Source organism: Hylaeus volcanicus, chromosome 1, assembly GCF_026283585.1.
Source record: "Hylaeus volcanicus isolate JK05 chromosome 1, UHH_iyHylVolc1.0_haploid, whole genome shotgun sequence".
Taxonomy (NCBI): domain Eukaryota; kingdom Metazoa; phylum Arthropoda; class Insecta; order Hymenoptera; family Colletidae; genus Hylaeus; species Hylaeus volcanicus.
This window is the reverse complement of record NC_071976.1, coordinates 7,545,183-7,566,275: the sequence shown is the minus strand read 5'-3', so window position 1 is coordinate 7,566,275 and position 21,093 is coordinate 7,545,183. Positions and strand designations below refer to the sequence as shown.

The following is a 21,093-nucleotide window of genomic DNA, read 5'->3' as shown; positions in this document are numbered from 1 at the left end:
TCGTATACATCATTATTGTTTTATTCAAAAACAAAATCCTAAAGCCCTCTTTCGGGAAAGCTTTAAGTTAATGTACTTCTACTATTGGAAATATAAATCTCGGAATGGCTCGAGCTAGTAGTACCTTTTTTGAGAATCCATGCGAGTTCGTTCTCGAGGGGTGGATTTTCAACTTCGAACTCCTTGATGAGATCCTTTGAGAAAACAGGATCATCGTCCTGGCTCCACCACGCGGACGAGACCCGCCTCAACGTGGCACGGACCCCCTTAGCATTCGAGTAATAATGCAGGGCCAACATTATTTTCCGCTGTCATTTCTCGTAGCCGGACTTTTGGCCGCGTTGTCCATCTTTTCCGCGATAACATCGCCTCGAAAGTTTTATTATTGCTTCACAAGCCACGTTCGTTGCAGTCACACCGAGCATTCATCGTCCAACGCTCTTCGCACGACATTAATCACCAATGAATCCTTCTTATTGCTGACAGTTTAATGGCTCGTTGCACTTAACTGTCCTCTCGCGCATATTTTCAACTAATTTTCTTCGTCCTCTATCGAAACGGACGTGTATTTTAGACAATTACGGGTGGGTGTAGGATGTTTAATTGAAATTGAGAAAGAGAGGTGTGGATTTTTACGACCGAGTAGGACTTTCGAGTATTTGATTTAGCAAAAGGAGATTTTGTCGAGATTTACGTACGAGCCAATACGAACTAATTTATTTGCAAAGTTTCTGCTTTGATTCTATAGTTATTTATTGATTTTATCAAACTTATTAGTCTAAATTAAAGATCACTGTTGTTCATACCAAATATATGTTTATATCCTCTTTGTTGTAACTTCTCAATTATAATTATCAGTGAAAAGACGAGGTTCAGCGGGTACAGCTATTTTACGAGTTAACCCAACCTGTGTAATTTAATAAATTAAGTTTGAATTTTATTAAATTGTTAGTTGAAAAATTGGTCACATTTGAGGAGCTTTAAAATACTTTTTCACTGCTCACTGTAAAGTCACTTTTCAGACACATTTAGACAACTTAACAATCTTCTATCTATTTGTTTAGTCTACGTTCACTTCAGAGTAACAATGATTCCTTATCACAACGCTGCACAAATAAAACAGAAATTCAACGCCCTTTAATTTCTGTCTGCCTAATAGCATCAATGGGTTTCCGAGTTGTCAGGTGAAATCATTATCTCGTTATGGTATCGTAACATTGATATAATACAAGGAAAATTACTTTTCTTTGCTTCATGACCAAATAAAATGTTACCTATCAGGAAGTGCTCTTATCACTGTGCTAGATCACTGATATAATACAAGGAAAATTACTTTTCTTTGCTTCATGACCGAATAAAATGTTACCTATCAGGAAGAGCTCTTTGAAAGTGTAGAATTTTACTAAACAGGCTGGTGTCAGGTTAATATATTTATTTCGTATAATGTATCAGAATCTTTAATAGACGTGTCTCATTTTACTCGAATTAGTGATCGTAACAAGGAATTACTTATCAGCTTTGTAATCTGAGCTAGTGGAGGTGTAAGAAAGTAATGGTACACAAAAAAGGAATATCGCCAGAGGATACAAAGTGAATTTCAGTTATCAAGCCAATTCTGAACAGGGAAGTCCATTACACATTCACTCATTCAAGCTTTAACAAGTTCAATTTGCAGACACACGGAGATAACCTGATCGTCCCACGTTTAATACTTTTTCCCTTGAATTTTTAAATCACTCGTCACAAAAGGGATTACGTTACGTTACATTTCCACGAGAACTTTTCCATAGACAAATCTCCGCGATCCAACTTATTGACATAACGTTCAATGCATTCAATATCTGATGTAATTTCATCTTCGTAGAAAATTCTCAAGGATAAAAGAACAAAGATGGATATCCAGCTACTAATCGATAATTACTGGGAGAAGACTTGGAAAGGTTACTGTTGGACCTTGAAAATATATCGAATAAGCGGAACATATATCTTTTATGGTGCCGATATAAAATTTGGAAGAAGACAAATTATTTCTTGGACTTGATTTTAATGACAAGGAATAAAGATGTAAATTAATATCGATAATACTTAATTGATGTATATAGAAACTATGCTAGAAAGAAGAACAAATATTTTGACAATGAAAAAATTGTATATTATAGTAGGTAATAATTTTATTTTCGTTATTCTAAATTGAAGTCTGGATTAAAATCTTGTGGAAATATCATCAACAACAAAAGAGAAGAACAAATATTTTGACTATGAAAAAATTGTATATTATAGTAGGTAATAATTTTATTTTCGTTATTCTAAATTGAAGTCTGGATTAAAATCTTGTGGAAATATTATCAACAACAAGAAATATGATATAAACAAAATGAAAGCTATTCTAGAATTGAATAAGCTGATGAATTAGAGCTGTCGATGTCTCACTTGATTTAAGGATGGAAACTAGTGTTCAAGAAATAAACCTTTCCATTACCTTTCCTACTGGACAACGTCATATGAAAATGAAACAAGGAGACAATTGATGACATTTGTGGTCTCGACGATTTTTTCCCATCGTTATCCGATTGCAGACAAGGGAACAGCAGTTGCGTAGTACCAATGGAGCTGCTGCTAAAAAATGTGTTCCATTGAGAGTGCAGAATGCAGAGTTCAATTTATAACCGCAAAAAATAAAATGTCAAGTGATATTCACTCCGAGTTGCAACGGACTGCGTATGTATGGAAATGACGTAGTGTCGGTGTAAACGCAATTTTAAAATGAACACGAATGGAATGCCTCGGAACGATACGTATTTATATATAGACGACGTAGAAAAGTAAGGTTATATTCTAAAAATTCACAAATAAAATTTGTTTGTGCCCTACTATAATCATTTGATCATTTTTATATTCTCAAAATTGAGTGTTTCAAGATTCTGACAAATCAAACGTAACGTGCAATTAATTATAAATAGGTAGGTCTAATAAATTAGAATGGTAGAAGCAATTCTTTTGTGTTTACAATATAAATAAAGAAAGAAATATCGAACTCCTGCATACTGTTAATGTTGTTTTGCTACTGATCCCAAAGCTAGAAATGTCAATATGCCCCTGTAATTAATCCTTTAACTGCTAATCTATTTAGAAAAAAACTGCATCTTAAAAAAAGAACTTTCCTCGCTATAACACAACCAAGGACACGGTTTAATATTTTCCATTAAGGAAACACTGGAATTAAAAGGTCTACAAATAGATAAAGTATGAAGACCGAAATCAAATTCTGGAAGTCAATTTTTCGTGTTGTGTCCTCGTGGGAAATTCCGTGAATAGCTTGTTCTTCGACACGGAAGCTGGCGACCAAAAGGAAACGAATCCCATGTTGGTCAGACTGATCATGCATGATGACGTTTCTACGGCTAGAAAACTCGTCGGTGTTCGATTGGCGGACGCGAATGAGCTCCCTCGGTTAGGATTAAATCCGAGATTGAAAATAGAGTTTGCTTGGAGCTTCGAGCGGATGGTGGCCGAATCGCGGGAAAAAAACCAACCCGATGAACCTCGACCCTCTGCCAGAGCAATCCTCAGCTCCTCGGTTAGAATACAACCGTTTGCCACGTTTCAAGGATTCCACCGATACACTAAGTGATTTACGGCCAAGTACCCGATATCGCGTGGTCAAAATAAATCACTAGTTTCACGGAAAACTACGCCTATATCTACGCCAAAATTCTCATCCATATAGCAAATTTTGAATAACGAATGAAAAAATTGATAATTAATATCAATAGAGACTTGAGAGTGTGAAATAACGAGGACGAATGCCTGTCAGTCTTGACACAAACACTGTCTGAATTAGAATTATAAGTTACAAGACTGGATATGTAAAGGGGTGTTATATTGTATTAAGACGTTATTATTTTTTTTTTTTAAATTCAATATTTCAATTAAACTCTTTTTAAATCTAGCAATTTAGGAGAGAAATATGTATAAGATAAATAGAAATTTATTATAATGAATTTCATATCGAAATCAAATTATAGAACGTACTGTGTGCATGGAATAAATGACTAAATATGATTTGTTTTCATGGGATACATTATAAATGAACTGCGGATTTTATGAATTTATAATAGAAACGTATATGACAAATATATGCTAAACATAACCAACAGGTATATGCACCAATGCAAAACGAAATATTGATATTATTACCATAGAATATATCATTATATAATATTACAGACTATATGTTGTTTAATTGAATAAGCGTTGAGGATAAATCATTATATGCACAAAGTTTCCATTCGTCATCTATTAGTTCAATAAAATTCTGCCCATCATTGTTCGTGGTACTTCGCTCCGACTGTGTTAATTGGAGGAATGACCTGATTAAACAACAGATGTATCTAAATTCTGCGAAATTGTACACGTCATAAATACTAAATGCTACCAACGTTGGAAAAGAAACTGTGTTTTGAATGATATATCGCTTTATTGAGAGACAATTATTTAGACTTATGAATTATATTAAATATGAATTATTCGTACAGAAAACTGCGCTTAGAAAAAAAGGATAAGAGATGAAACAGTGTACCAGAATGGAATTATTGATCTCTGCAAAGAAAATTTTAACAATGATAATTCGAGAGTCTGTTACAAATAAAAGGGAGAAAATTTTTGAGGAAATTAACTCTCAAGCATTTAGGAGACTGGAATGGCATTCCATTGGAAACTATTCGAGTATGAATCTATTAGGTTGTCCCAAAAGTTTCTTTCGTTTTATTAATAATTAATTCATACACAATATTTTATGTTTTATGTTACATTAATGAATTGTGCACGATTCATTTTGCTCCATTACTGTTACAACATGTATATCTATGAAATTAGATTGTCTATTTATATAAACACTGCCACAGAAAATAATTGAATGCAACTCACGAAAGAAACTTTTAGGACAACCTAATATTTTCAGAAGAACAAGAGCTGTATCAAAAAAATATACAAATATATCTAATAAAATTTAGATATAAGAAAGCGACTTTTATTTTACTCAGGGTGAATTGAATTTGCTCCTATGACCAAAAGAAGGAAAATCTTAGAAGGGAATAAATAACATTCGAGCGGCGCTGTAGACGTAGGATTTATAAATAGAAATGTTTTTCACTGCCAATGAGTACGTGACGGGCAATTGACAGTTGGTCCACTGCCCGGTAAGGTGGTTAGTCTGATCACTATGCTGCAGCACCAGTGGACCAATGAAATACTCCCCATGGCGACGACTGTCAATCTCACGTGTGTTTCAATCATGCACGCCATTCCTCCGCGTAAATAACCAAACAGCTAAGCAACATATCAGGATGTTGAACACGTTTTCATCGACTTTTTGAAAAACCACCAAGCATAGATCGTTCAATATAAAATCTAATTGGAATTTCGTCTACCAATATTAATTAAAGACAACGCAGAATAAATTTGCAATCTTCCAATTAAATCACGCTTATATCAATACTTATTCTACTAAGTTTTGTTTATATTAACTGTCACTATTATACACTATTTGTGTATATATATATGATTTTCTAATTCCCCGTGTTTCATTCAAGTATTTAGAAAATTTTAATACATAAACAAAATTAAAAAAAAAAAAATGATTCATTTTTGTATAAAGTGTAACGTATTTATCTCTTCATTTTTATTGCTCCTGTTTCTCTGTAAATAATATTTCACGATCTTATCATAATTAAATCACAATTCATCACGGTGCTTCCGAATTTCTAATTAAACTTCATTTACACGTAAACAGCAATATTTTACGTACCATTGTTTACATACTTTCAAATTCTATTCTTTTGCAATCTTGAAGTCTATCCTTGCATCCTTTCTCACAGAAAAAGATTCATACAGACAAATAAGGAAACAATGTAAATAAATAAATGTAAGTAAATCAGATTGCTTCCTTTTCAGTGAAAATTCACTTACACGCAAACAGCAATACTCTAAATAATTCTCATAGACTAATCTTGTTTACATACTTTCAAATTAAATTTCTCTCTCATCGTACGATCCATTTCTGCATTTCTTCTCGCGGAAGTGCAAGAAAGGCGAACAGAAAACATCGACGAAAGTATGGAAAACGTAGACGCTTGAATCTCTATCAGTGAAAAATGGCAGGAAGGAGAGCCGCTACGTTTCGTTTATTTAATAGTACGATCACGGTGACTGGGAGCTCACGAAGACGACGCTTCACCTGACAACACGGGCAACCGCAAAGGAGCGGCTCGATACCGATAATTGTCGATCTTTGACACAAATGCGGCGCGAGGTTCCTCAGCTTTGTCGCTGGCGAACCGAATAACCGTCTCTGACTACTTCGGTGTCTTCCTTCTGTTACGCCTACCACCGCACCTCGTCGACGGCGCTCGTCATCGTCATGGACGATCGTGCCAAGAATAACTTCTCGCGAAAACAGAGGTTCCTGCCAAGAAAAATGTCGGCCCCAAATTGCCCCGTAGCCATTTCCTCGCGGCAATGCTCGGTTATTAATTTATTAGTCATTGGAAATTAAAAGGATGCGACTTTTGGTCAATCAAAGAGGGTTGGTTTGATTGGGAATTTTTTAAAGAAAGAACATTGATCCACCCTCAGCTACTCGAGTAGCTTTTTTATTTTATTCTCTTCAGATTTTCCACTGATACAGTGTGACACTTCTTATAAGTGTTTCTGTGTTTAATTATTTTTAAACTCTGCACTTCATTCAAAAAGCATCAAAGTATCATAACATTCCACAGAAACTTCCCTTCGATGTCTCCTGCGAGTATTTCCATATTTCCTTATTTTTATCAATTCTTCATTCATTAATTCTAACATTATTTTGTGTGATATCTCTCGTGAGTATTTCTGTATTTTAAAAAAAAAAACGATCAAAGTATCATTGTAACATCCCTCAGAATATTACTTGCCTCGTCTATTGCAAAAGCAAATATTAATACTGCCGAGGAGGATCAGAAATGTTCATGGTCAAACAAATACAGATAGAACACTGAAAACGACATTAATGGATCTACGATTCCAACTATTATTATTTCATATTATTTTTGTTTCTCCAACTTTCCTATCCAACCTACACCCAATGTTCCAACCACACGAAACTAATCAATTACACCATGGAAAACGTGCGCGTTATGCATTTTTTATTTACACGACCGAGGAGCAAATATAATGGTACCCGACGGTGCATTACTCGTTTGAATAATGAATCATCGCCGATCTGCATATTTCGCGTGAATTATTGACGAGAACTCGTAACCTGAGTTAGAATAACACAGGTTGATCGGTCGTTGGGTGGTTCGTTGGATTCGATTATCGACGTCATCCAGCTCGATGGCAACACTCGAGACGCTCGAGCGAATCTGGCGATCTACCAGCGAGGGGCTCGCCTGGCCAATTCCTCCTTTTACGACGTTACACTACTAGTATCTTCAAGGTAAAACCAGTTGATCGCCGCCCGGCGCTTTCCCTCTTTATTTTTCTTGTTTACTTTTATAGATCATTAAATTTTTCTCGCCAGCTTGTTAGAATTCCGTTGAGAATGCAGTGCAGTGACGCGACTACTTGTTAAATTTTTATGCATTTCGATGGATAACGACCCCATCCCCTGATTTACTTGGTACTTGGTATCTTTTTTGAAATATGTATTTTGTGCAAAGGAAGGTTCAAGTATAGTCGACTAAAGCAGATTAAAATTTAAAGTTACGTATAGAATTATAATATAACTATATTATAATTATAGCATATAAGATTGAATGAAAATTGTTGTTTTTATTCTTTTATATTCATTTATATAAGAATAAAGCAAACAACTCTAAATTTTACTCTCAATTTGATGAGTTATCATTTTTATAGATCTCAGTTTTCATTGAATTTAAAGGCTTTTCCAAAAGAAGTTTTAAAATTTCATTTTCTAATAACAAAATAAAAATAAAAATAAGAATAATAATCTATGTAAATATATTATATAAGTTATATAATTCGGATATATTGCACACTACTCGTGTTCTATTAACAAAAATTGAGTCCTAACGTCTCCATTCGAAAAATCCTTTACAACTAAAAATAATTTTATATTTAAATTCCTGACATGGAAATACTAAAACAGAGCTTTCACAATCTCTATTTTTCTTCCAGAGAATTTACCATCATATCGAGATCCCACCTCGGAACCCCAGCGAAATTACACGAAATTCAGAATCATACGTGGCTAATATTTCTACGGTTTCCATTAATAGACGACTCAGCCCCGCACGAAGAAACGAAGCAATTGAACGTCGTAGTTTCATAACTGGCAACAGTGAAAGGGTTATTAAGGAAATTGAAGAGGTACACGAAAGCTCGATGACATTAAGCTTTTTCGAATTAATTGAGGTCGCAAATATCGATTCGCAACGTCTATTATTTTGCTCGTACAACAGACGGGCAGAATGGAACCAGTTGTCCATTAATTTCTTCATTACTGCGTAAACTGAATACAGTTTTAATTAGGACAACATTGAACAAAATTGGTAACATTTGCAATTAAAACACGTTTACATTAAGTGGAATTACTATCGATTACAGTGGGATACATTCATGATAATTATCAGTGTTATTTAATTACTGTTTCAAATTGCGTTTAATAGCTTAGTCTTGAGCATACAATTTTGAAGAATAATTTTATATTAAAAACGTTTGACAAATAATGAAGCACAAATAATCCAAAATAAAATATGATTGGAAATTTTTCTATCAAATTTAATCAAGACAAAAGAGAATAAAATTGTAGTTTCTAGTTAGAAAATATTTATATCAAGTTGCATTATTATTCGCTACGTTAAGTTTCATGCATCCTGATTATTATTGCTTTTAATATTATTTCTAATTTTACTTCGATACTTTTTTTTATTATACTTAGCCATACAATTTTTAACTACAATTTTATATTTGAGAAATAATGAATCACAAGTCATTGAAATAAAATTCGATCGTAATTCCTTCCACCATTGAAGTTATCGATCACCTTGGCTTAGCAACAAATACACAACTTGCAAGCACACTGACGGCAAATCGATAACAACCACTATCGCGGTTATTATTACACAGTGCCATACAAGGCGTACATTCATTCAAACGTTCGACTACATTTTGATAGAACCATTTGTATTGCGCAATCCATCGGTGATTACTCATCGAGTACAGTTACCGAATGCTTTCATTAATAGTCGAACCAAGGTAACCCTTAATTTCTAATTATATGTGATGTGATTAATTTATGTGTAACGAGCACACATACATATTTGCAACAACTCTCAATTTCGAAATTTAAAGTCGATTTAACCTATATATTAAATGTACACATTAATTACGTGCTTTTCCAATGTAAACTTCCCATTTGTTTATGAAGAAAAAAAAAACACGCAACTTTCAATCTTTCAATAAAACCACGAAAAACTAAATGTTGAAACAATCTGTGTGTTTCATTGCTATGAAGGTTGGAACTTTAATGTAATAAAATGGCAAGTGAATATTTCTGTTTGAACTAGAGTTATAAATAATTAAATCCGAAGGCGAAGAATTTATTTCTATGACTGATAATTATCAAGTATGCTCGAATCTGTTAGAAGAAAAATAATAAGCAGAAGTGTGTGGCTACTGAGCTTTGTATACATATATACATATATGTATATGTATATTGTAGTATGTCCATCAGGTTGAGAATTTAGAAGGTCGGTAATTTAACACAACAAAATATCGAGTAAATATCAATCATATAAATGATTTAAATCTTATAAATTGAAATGTTATAAATGATTGACTGTGAAGGTAAAAATTTCATTTCTGCACCTAATATACATACATAATACATATATATCATTAATTCACTTGTTAATAAAATAATTAATTTAAGATTACCAAGTGTCCAGAAATTCAAAATGCACGAAAACATGATTTTGCTTTTAGGAGTTGCAACAGGCGACGCAGATACGTCACACACTTGGCACCAGTTTATGATTTCCTACCTGCGCGGCGTGCGAAAAATGATTTCGCATCGATATAATTTCCCATCTTATTATGCAAAGGAAAAGTTTCTCGGAGGCTGAGTGCGTCAATGCCACGGGTGATTCCACGTGTCTCGATGCGGGGTAGACGATGATTGATTTTGCATAAATTATTTTCTATCGTTCTATGGCGCATGCCTAGCGCTCCGTTTGCAGTAAAGGGGATGTTTTATGGCCATAAAGCTGTCGAACGCAGCCCGTTCGCGACCCAGACCCAGACCCAGATTTTCGTTACGATCCAGACTCGAATGCTTCGTTCGGACGACGGAAAAACAAATAATTTATTCCATCCGAACGGTAACGCGATACACAGAATTAAACTTTTGAACATTGAAACTGCCGAGATAAATCTGCACCTATTACGAATGCAACGATGTCTTCGTAATTAGAAGAAGTATAACTTTTGCTAAACAGATTAATTTTTCTGTTACAATAATTATTCTTAAAAATTAAGGCCCAATGGGTCTACTAAAAGCTCGGGTACCTCGGGTTCGCCAAACCCGTACTGTAGTTGCGATCAATCACAACTACAGTCCTTGAGGTCTTCATTTATTACATCTGATATAATTTTAACTCTTCGTGTATTAACATAACAAAATTAATATCAGAACTTTTGTACATTTGTACAGATTGTTAATTTAAATAGTCGACTCGTTGATGCCTTCAATTTTATATAAGTTCAGTATATAAATCTTTATTCCTGTACTTTCGTAATTGTTAAATTTGTTTATTTATTCTTTTTTTTTTATCCCAAGAAGATCATAATTGCTTGTATTCGACACTGTAGCTAATTTAAATTTCCAACACTCTAGCACAGAAAATTACGTCTTGCACCAGATGAAAAATATGAAGGTAGATCAAAATGAACACGGCCATCTGTGTCACTTGACATCAATCTTCTAGATTCTTTTTTTTTTTATGTAGACTCTCTTGAAATCAATAGCGTGTTCTAGGTCAGTGGAAAATTGTGTAGAATTACGAATACATATTCAACGTGCTCGCAACATTACTACAAACATGTAAAAAGTGTTCGAACGCGTGAGACAATCGTCGATGCAACGTATGAATATTTAAACGTTCATGATCGTTTCGAACGATTTTTGTGCTAGTTGGGAACTACTGCATCTACTCAGCAGTTACCGTAAGATCTTCCACATTTTCATCTACTTAACCCTTATCGAGTGGGTGTTGGATAGTTTAATGGTTCCAGGTTTAAACGGGAAGATCGATAGAACTCTGATTCCATCTATCTTCTACTAGTCTTAGCTCGCAACAATCTCCTCATGGTGATACCAAGTGATCGGTATTAACCACCTTCGTTGCAGGTAATTTCGAGCTAATCGGCTGCGACCTCCCTTGTGTCATCGAGAAGGGAGAATATATTTAATCTGGAAGATCCTTCGAAGGCATACGAGTCCATCAAACTTGGAATGTGTTAATAAATTAAAGGGGATTAATTCAAAATGGAAATTGAATTGTAATATATAGATTATAAATTGAAATATAAAAAAAGTAGTCTTTCATCTTGTTCAGAAATTTCATGGAAACGTTTGCTTTCTAGTTTTATACTTTTGGTTATACATAGAAGCAAATTTAATTTAGGTAAGAAAAATCAAAAAATTGAATTCTAAAACACCTTGTGGAAAATTCTTTGTAAGAATTTGGAATTTGGATTAAAATATGTAGATCTAACCACGAAGAGCATGAAAAATAAAATACAAGAAAGTAATTTTTATCGGGGTTAGAAATATTATTAGATAATTTGCTTTCTACATTGTTTTTTTTGTTAGTTATTTAGTAATATAAACAACCAATTATTTTCTTTGATTAATAAAGTAAATAAACTCTGAATATTTTACTATATTCATAAAAGAAATACAATTCTAAATATTTTCAAAAATGATATTGCAGATTCCTTGAAATACTTTGTATGTATCTCAAAATGAATTTAACTCGAATGTTTTGATAACTAAATTATTCAGAAAGTAAACCGCTCATTTCCTCCATCATGGGCGTAATTTTCAACCGAAATAATAACAAGATGCAACTCGAGTTGTTTGCTTAGCTATAACATAAAATAATGATCTATTTCGTAAATCGTATGCAATCTGCAAGTATCCTCGTACTAATAAATAATATGTTACGCATGTTTCTCTTAAATGTTTAACAAAATTTTATATACTGACTTCCCTTCAAAAAGAAATAAAGTAAAAACGAGGAACGCCAAAATTTTCCATTAAATATCTTTTACTTTCAGGGAGAAATTTCCATCCATCACTCGCGGAAGCTTTTCACGAGATCCGATAAAGCTAACTTGTCCAAAATGATTGGCGTCACTTAAAGTCACTCATGCTCCACATTTCAAGTATCGGCGGTATCAATTTGCCGCTTTAGTCTGAATTAAAAATGCAATAGCCGTTTTCCAGCTGCGCGTTCGGGCCAGAAACGAGCAAAATTTGGTATCAGTAATAAATACAGAGCGGGAACGTCGAATAATCATTTTTTTTTACCGACGAATAATTTGAATCCGATCACAAAAATGGTGGGAGCAAATATATTTAAAACATATTTTATCTTCGATCTTGTTTGTAGGTATTATTTATTGAAAATTCATTCGTATGAAATATTTGCGTGTAATAGGTGAAATATTACCGAAGATGATGTGTGATGAAATATATTTATAATTTATAAATAATATTCTACCGAGAAATTTCTAAATACAGGATGGATACATTTGAAAGATGTACTTTAAATATAAATGTAACTCTAAATATGTAATGTCTATATATATAAAATAACATCGATGATATAACATATACAAAACATATTTATAGTTTATCGATGAAACTCTACCGAAACAGACCAACAAACAAGATAGAATAAAAAAAAGATACTTTTAATATTCTTACTCAAATATCCTCTATTTTATCTGGTTTTCTCATTTAGTATTATAGTGAATATTTTAATTTTGATCAACACGGAAATAATCGTGCCAGTCTCCCCACATTTGAATAATAAATGCGTAATGTGCACGAGTAACCGTGCAAATAATTAATATTGCGAATGCAAACGAAGTTTCATCCAAATAATAATTCACGCGAAAATTGTCTCTGAGCATACTCGACCCTGACATGATCCATGTGTTCCTAGGCGAATCGAATCAGCTGACAAATTTTGAGCGACGTGCGATTCCATTTTCCAATGTTTAAAACCTAGACCTCGACCTATATACATGGATTATAAATAAACACTCCTTTTGCGAGCCACGTTGTAGAAAATCACGTTCAAAAGAGCGTTCGAACATACTTCGAGCGGAGAAACTTTATGGATAATTAGAAACAATGTATATATAGATCTCAGCACATGGAAAATCAAAAGTAGGCGATAAGAAACTAATCTGAATTAATTGGAACAAGAGAGGGAGAAGTAAGGAAAGATTGAAATGAAATGTCAATAATAGATTACGGATTTTATGCATTTATGTATAGTATTACCAACAAGATATGAAAATTCAAATGATTTTGAAAAATTGCGTTTAAGCAGAGTAGTTGCAACACAAAATCATTTTTTGTCATTTTTGTTCGGAGGACAGAAATCCCCATTCGAAAAAAATACAGATTCTTTGTCATGGAATATTTCGAGAACATTGAGAGACACTTATAAACAATTTTAACAAAAGCTCTTTTGTTCTTCTTTTTTTTTATCTACACATCTGCTAAGAAATAGTGATTGAAAAATTAAAGTATTCCAAGTTATTATATTTTTAATAACTATTAGTTTTGTAAAGTAAAGAAGACATATATAACTTCTGTTTCAATTTGTTTTTAATATCTCTGGTTTTTCTGAGGGTATTCTGGCAGAAAGGAAAACATGCTTCACTTCCAAAGGGTGATTTCATCTCTTCAAATCGTATTATGGCATCAATGATAAATGATCTTGAGTCACGTATGAAATACTTCAACACGAATGCAATATTTCAAAATTCCCTGCATTTTCGTGGACGTCCTTCGCACACAAGGGAATAACGAATAAAAGATGAATGGCTTTTTATTCGTCACACGCAGAATTCAACAAGAGAACAGGACTTGAAGTAGAGAATTATATGTTTCACGAAAAGGAAGAATAAATATTTAACTGCTAAATTAAATAAGCGTCATAAATAAATTACTGAACTATCTATATAGGTCAATTTTTTTTTCAAATAGTGTACTTATTCATACTAAGCACTGGAGGATTTTTAAATTTTATTTCAATTTGCCCATCAACTTGTACTTTTAGAGTTATGCAAGTCCAATTTATCGAAAATATTAATTTAAATTTAATTTATGATATTTTCCTTTCGACGACCCATAGATGAGATATTTCAATACTTTAATGAATAAATTTGAAAGTTGCTTATTAGAAAATGTCCAAGGCATGCTTATAGTCATCTCTTATAAGCAACTATCCGATTACTTGAATAGTTTCAAGTAGTATAACATTTGTTTACAAAGAAAAAAAGTGTTCACTGCCCACTCAAATAAATATCACAAATAAATTTCCTAGGACTAGTTTTATTTGTACTTTGTTTAAATTATAGGTGCGATTACGGTTATCCTTGGATCCTTATAACCGACGAATAATTTAAGCGAATATATCGTTTTGAGTAGTACAGAATTCATTTATACGGAACACTGGGTGGAGAATCAATGTTTGAAAGCACTATTGCGTCACCGAGGTTCGTTATTTCCCTTTTCACTATAGTTTTGTGTTCCTATGGTGAGTAACCGTTCCATAATTGGCACTGTGTATCGCCCGTAACGCGTAGGAGGAACGTATTGAAAAATGTTTCGATATCAGTGAACGATGGAGGAGAACAAAAATTCTATTACGCTTTAGCGAGTTCCCGTGTTATCGAACGCACCCCGCCCCATGACCTAGACCTAAATACAAATGCGCGAGAGTGCGTCGTAGAATGCAATCTTGTCGACCTTAGTACACCCAACCTTATCCCCGAAGCTCAGCTTTCATCCCTCCGGCACGACGTTTTTCCACGCCACCGTGTTCCGTTTTCTTCTTTTTAATCCTTCCCTAGCTCATCGATTCTTTGCACAAGAAAGGGGCGAAATTATCTAGATGAAAGTTTCCAATATGGGAAACAACTATTGATCCGATATTTGTACAATGAAACTGTATGTGTTAGTTTAATTATATAAATTGTATATGGTATTTTCTATTGATTTTTTTTAACTATAATATCACATAATTTACGTACGTTCATCTACAAAATATTATATCCATATTTATTTCAAAATTTATATTTTTTATATTCACAGGTTTAATATAAGAATGGATGATTCCAATTTTGATTTTGGTCTTTTTTTTATTCTTCTTAATTTATCGAATAATTTTACAAATAGATATTTGTCTTGTAGATCTAATTATGTCAACGCATCATGTCAAAGAAGATCGTAAATTGACGGTCGATACATCTACGTGAAAATAAACCATGCTTTTCTTCGGGCTATAATTAACTATGTTGTTGAAATTACGTTTCACGTCAAGTAAATAGAGCCCTGTCTGTTCGATAAAACAAACGTGGCAATAAATAACTATGTGTAATAACCATTTCATCTTTTTCAAATCATACTCTTTGATATAATCATCTTTTTAAATTTAATAATGATCCTGGTGAATATTTATTATGTAACTATTTGTCTCTAATGATTGTCTCGTGTAACTATTATTGTCTGTGATAACTATTAATCGTTTTGCTCTTACCACTTGATTAGATAAGATGTTGCATTTGTTCTAATTTGGTTTAGTAAAATCAATTTGGTGCAAATAAGTGAAAAATGTTGGTGTACAAGTCTTAAAGTTCTTTTTATAATCGTCGTGTACATTAAATTCTCACCCCTAGAAATTGCAATTAAAATTCAATTAGAACATTTGTAGTTTCGAAACCAACAAATCGATCTCCAAACCAACCTCAAACCTAAGAATCTAAAATAAATACTACTCAATTCACCGAATAAAATGTTAAGCTTGTTGAATCGATCTCAAACCAGCCTCAATGCCAAGAATCTAAAATAAATACTACTCAATCTATCGAATAAAGTACCAAGCCCGTCGACTACAAACTATCGATAGTCACTATTACACAATAAATTCTCCATATCTGTCACACGTTCCTTCCTTCGTTTCCTGCTCTTTTCCGTTCACCCAGGAATCGTGTCTCTCGGTCTCCGAACGCATGTCTATTCTCCGTGTTTCGTCTATTCATGAATCAACGTGCCCTCCCCCCATTCCCTCCCATTCCCAGCCTTCGTGAATCCTCCAGTCTGTTTCCGGTGCGCGGGAGCAAGCTGGACCTCCCGGGAATTCATCGATCGGCACCATACACCCGCGAGACAGGTGGAAGGATACTGGAGGACCGGGGTAACCCTGTACATCGCGATTTCAAGGTGGAATCTACGTAAACGGATCGTCGAGCACGTGGGAAGCGTTTCCTGGTTTGATGTGAAAGCTCCCAGCCCCAGCTCGTGCATCTTTCGAGCACGTAACTGCCTCGAGTCGATACTCCGCTGAAAGAGCTACAGGTGTAACGACACTTGTCACGAGAATTTAATAAAACGTGGAGTAAACGTACGCTTTGCTAAATAATTGTTTTTAAGGGGGTATATTCTTATCTACAGCGTCAATTTTTAGTTCTTTTTTGAGGATTTGTTTTTAATCTATAAGGTATCTTTATAAAAGCTTTTGCGCACATATTTATTCACATTTTAAGAACGTATACAATTTTGTTGCAGGTAAAAACGATGAAAATTAAACTTGATCATTTTATACAGAAATATTTGAGATATCAGATGTTCTTTATGTTAGTGGAATTCTTCGATTTAAAATATTAGGTTGTCCCAAAAGTTTCTTTCGTGAGTTGCATTCAATTATTTTCTGTGCCAGTGTTTATATAAATAGACAATCTCATTTCTTAGACATTGATGCTGTAATAGTAATGAAGCGACATGAATCGTACACAATTTAGTAATGTAACATAAAACATAAAATATTGTGTATATATTAATTATTAATAAAACGAAAGAAACTTTTGGGACAACCTAATATATCATAAAGAAAAGATTTAACATTCGGATTTTTATGTATTGAGAATGAATAACAGAAGTATTACGAAATGGTATGTTCCTACAGGAAATCAAATGCTCTTCAAGAAAAGATTCTTGTAAAAATCTCGTAAGTCGAACCGGTATAAAATTATAAGCTGTTCAAGTTAATGTTATAAAAATTTGTTTTTCTGAATTTTGAATGTGTTTTTCTAAATTCTTCTATTTCAAGGATTACGAAATTGTAAATAAATACTATAAATAGCACGTACGAGACTGGAAGATTATTATCCTTTAAAAAGAAAGTTGCTTCAATTACTATCAACATGTACGGAGTGTACCAAATATTTTGAATTCGTTTAAAACATTTTTAAATTCTAAAAATGGCTCCAAAACAAATTGTTGGAGAGTAATGAATAAACAGTATGAATAGCTAGCACGCGATTGAAAAACTACCCTATAAAAAGAAAGTTGTTCTGATTACGACCAAGATGCACAGAGATCCTCCAAGTACAACAAATTTGATATCGACAGCCGTTAATTTATGGTACGTATTTAAACGGAATTAAACGTCGTGGGACAACGTATTAACGAGTACCAATCCAATTTACAGGTGTTGTAACTTGCCCAGCCTCGCCCTGCGCCACTTATTTACGCATTGCCACTTATTTATAAATACATTACCCGCTCCATCGATTTACCAGCTCCCATCTTTCTCTGGGAAAGCTCTCGTGAAAGCACTTTGCCGCCTAAAGGTGCTCGATTGCGCGAGCAATGGAACGAGACACCGACACGGTGCAACTAGTGCACTCGAAACAAAAAAGATTCGAAAAGTCGGTGGGGGCCATTTGTTACGATATTGTCACCGAATCTGTGCTCTATGGACGGAGAAATTTGATTCGAGCTCGAAATAAAGGTCGATTCAGACTATACGACACGGACCGTCACGTTCCGGCAACGGCACGTATCAGCACCGACACGACAAAACATTAAAACACGCGTTTTAATGGAACTATTCACACTATTCCCGTTGACGGAACGTTCAGGTCAGTGTCTGTTAAGTGTGAATAGTTCCATTAAAACGTGTGTTTTAATGTTTTGTCGTGTCGGTGCCGGTACGTGTCGTATAGTCTGAATCGACCTTAAGGGATCGATAAAGTATCCACCCTTTCAGACTTTTAAAATCTGTTTGAAAAGGGTATCAGTGTGGTAAATTTAGTGTTAAAGTGTGTTAGGGACACGCGTTAATCACCCACAAATGTGGATCGTTCTTCTGTGAGGGACATTGTGACATCGTTCTATTTAAAATTTAAGAGGAATGTTTCAGAATCGTTTAACCTCTTCAGAAATACTGGTACATGTAAAATTTATTTCTTTGTTGATTTCAATATTGCGCAGTGTTTAATTTTATTAAATGTTGAACAGCTTGATCCTTACTGTGGATTCCTTTCAGTAATAATTTGTGAACCATACATTGAACCATACAAATTTTAAAGAAAATAGATCGTAAATTTAACACATGTCCAGACATATAACGTTTAATAAAGTTAAACTATATTTTTAATGCTAATCACTTCATTCATAATTAATATTTTCAAGCACGTAACCCAATATGAATTTATGGGCATTTGAATTTTTACTTATTTTGAACAAAATAATTTGTTCCTGAAGAGGTTAAATCGCTTCCAAGGACTTCCATCAATTATATATTTATATTGTATTAAATCTTCTGGAATTGCCAGTGCTTAAAATACATTGTCGCAGAAAATTTACAAAATTTATGAATATTTTATCACTACAAAATTACGTTCTGGATTATACAATTTATTTCAGAATATAGATAATTTATAATTGTTCTCCGCTAATGATATTTAATATAAAAATAATTTATACCGAAAGTATGAAATATTAGTTTGTATTTTAGGTTGCAGTTCCAGAAAATTAGTAGAAAGATAATATAAAATGAAGAATTGACAAAAATAAAACTCACCAAGATCAGAGAGCGATACTTTCTCCAGGAAAGGATCTACGACAGGCAGCTGAAAAATAAAATCATAAAATTAGTATGATTTGATAAGAATTAGTTCTTTTGAGTAGTTTATTGATACTGCTCAGAGTAATTGAAAGATTATGCTTTCGAATATTCAGTTAACTAAGATTAATGAAGATACAAGGTACGTATCCCAAATATTTTTCAGAGAAATGTAGAACATTTACAAATTTTCTTTTTTTCTCAAAATCTCACAATCTTTCGCCTTTTTTTCTCAAACGTGTTACAGTTTCGTGCAAAGTAAAACGGAGATAAAAGTTAAACCGACGTGGCGAGGGAAAGTGATAAGTTGTGGGAAAACAATATGAAAACTTAGATTTGTTGGTAGATGTTTGCTAGTATCTCGCATGCTTGTACATTTATGGTTGCACATGTACCGTACATATAGTGCATTTTATTTTGGAATGAACGACTTACAAAATATTCTTGTAAACAAGTTTAAACTGCATTCAACCTTCATCGTATTAAAGTTGTTTCCAAGTAGTGTTTTATAAGTGTAGATTCATACCAGAAGTTTAAACTTTACCCAACCTTCGTTTCACTTTCATTATAGTGAAGTTGTTATCAAGAAAAGTTTGTTGTAAATATATGTTTGTCACAGAAGGTCAACTTTCAAGAAGTCTAAGTCGTAAATATGTGTTTGTCACAGAAGGTCAACTTTCAAGAAGTCTAAGTCGTAAATATGTGTTTGTCACAGAAGGTCAACTTTCAAGAAGTCTAAGTCGTAAATATGTGTTGGTATCAGACGTGTAATCTTAATTCAACTTCTATTATCAAATTAAAGTTGTTCTAAAGAAATTACGTTGTAAATGTGTGTCTATATCAGATGTTTAACTTCAATTCAACCATTATCGTCAAACTGAAATTATTTTCAAGAAATGTATATCATAAATGTACGTCCATATCAAAAGTCCAATCTTCATTCGCAAATACGTAACAACTTCAGGACTCACAAACAACACCATACCCATAATACAATTTTCTCATTCCCATAAATCTACAACCATAGAGATACTAACGTGCCATAATTAAATTCCTATAATTACACCAAAATTAAGATAATCGTCCCCAAAGTTTTTCATCATTCCCCGAAACATCTACCAATAAATCACCACTTCCTACTCTCACACCCTACAACGAGTAATTTCACCCCCTCGCCACGTCGCTTTAAATTTCACGTCGACACGGAACAAAACAATGAGACCACACATTAACGTAGAACGAAAATAGCAATAAGTACCAACGCCTTCTTCAACAGAGACTTTGGACTGAACGGCTGTCGCTTCTTCACGTTCGTCGTTATTTTGGTATACCAACTCGACAAGATACCAGACGAGCTGGTACTATGAGCCATGGAGCTAGGAGTAGGGCTCTTGGCGACGCTTCCGGTCGGTTCGCTAGTTTGCCGACGGAACAACATTTTGCTGCAGAAAATATATCCCCCTTCACACACGCAAAAAAGAAAACCGTAAACCGTTTCGGTGGATACTCTTGAAAAATTCTCGAGCGTGTGTATCGGTATCGTGTACTCGTATCTCGACTCTAGGAGACTCCCCGTGGAAAGTTTAACGAGTTTCAACTTTTTTCACGGTCCATGGAACGTCCTCGGGAATCTTCGCGAAGCTTATCGACGATCGAGAGTTTCCTTTGGGCGTCTATCGCCGATTTTCCATCTGCTAGAGGAAGCTCATCCGCGTCACACCATGATCGTTGCTCGTCGAGTGTTCTTCAGACGATCAGAAAGTAATTGAACATGGAGATCAACAGGCAACAAATGAAGCACATTTTAACCAACGATCCCCAGTACTCGACGTACGGAACGTTTTTTTTTTTCTTTTTTCGCACTTGCGTCTCTCGATCGGATTCG

At 33.9% G+C, this 21,093-nt stretch overlaps 1 protein-coding gene across 1 annotated transcript in view; it reads right to left on the bottom strand.

The window, feature by feature from the left end:
• The window catches only part of LOC128874567 (dentin sialophosphoprotein), a 193,013-nt gene that overhangs the window by 15,434 nt on the left and 156,486 nt on the right, over positions 1–21,093 (bottom strand). The window contains exon 9 of the mRNA XM_054119408.1: positions 19,167–19,215. Coding sequence (XP_053975383.1) covers positions 19,167–19,215 — 49 coding nt within the window. The remainder of the gene's footprint in view (positions 1–19,166; positions 19,216–21,093) is intronic.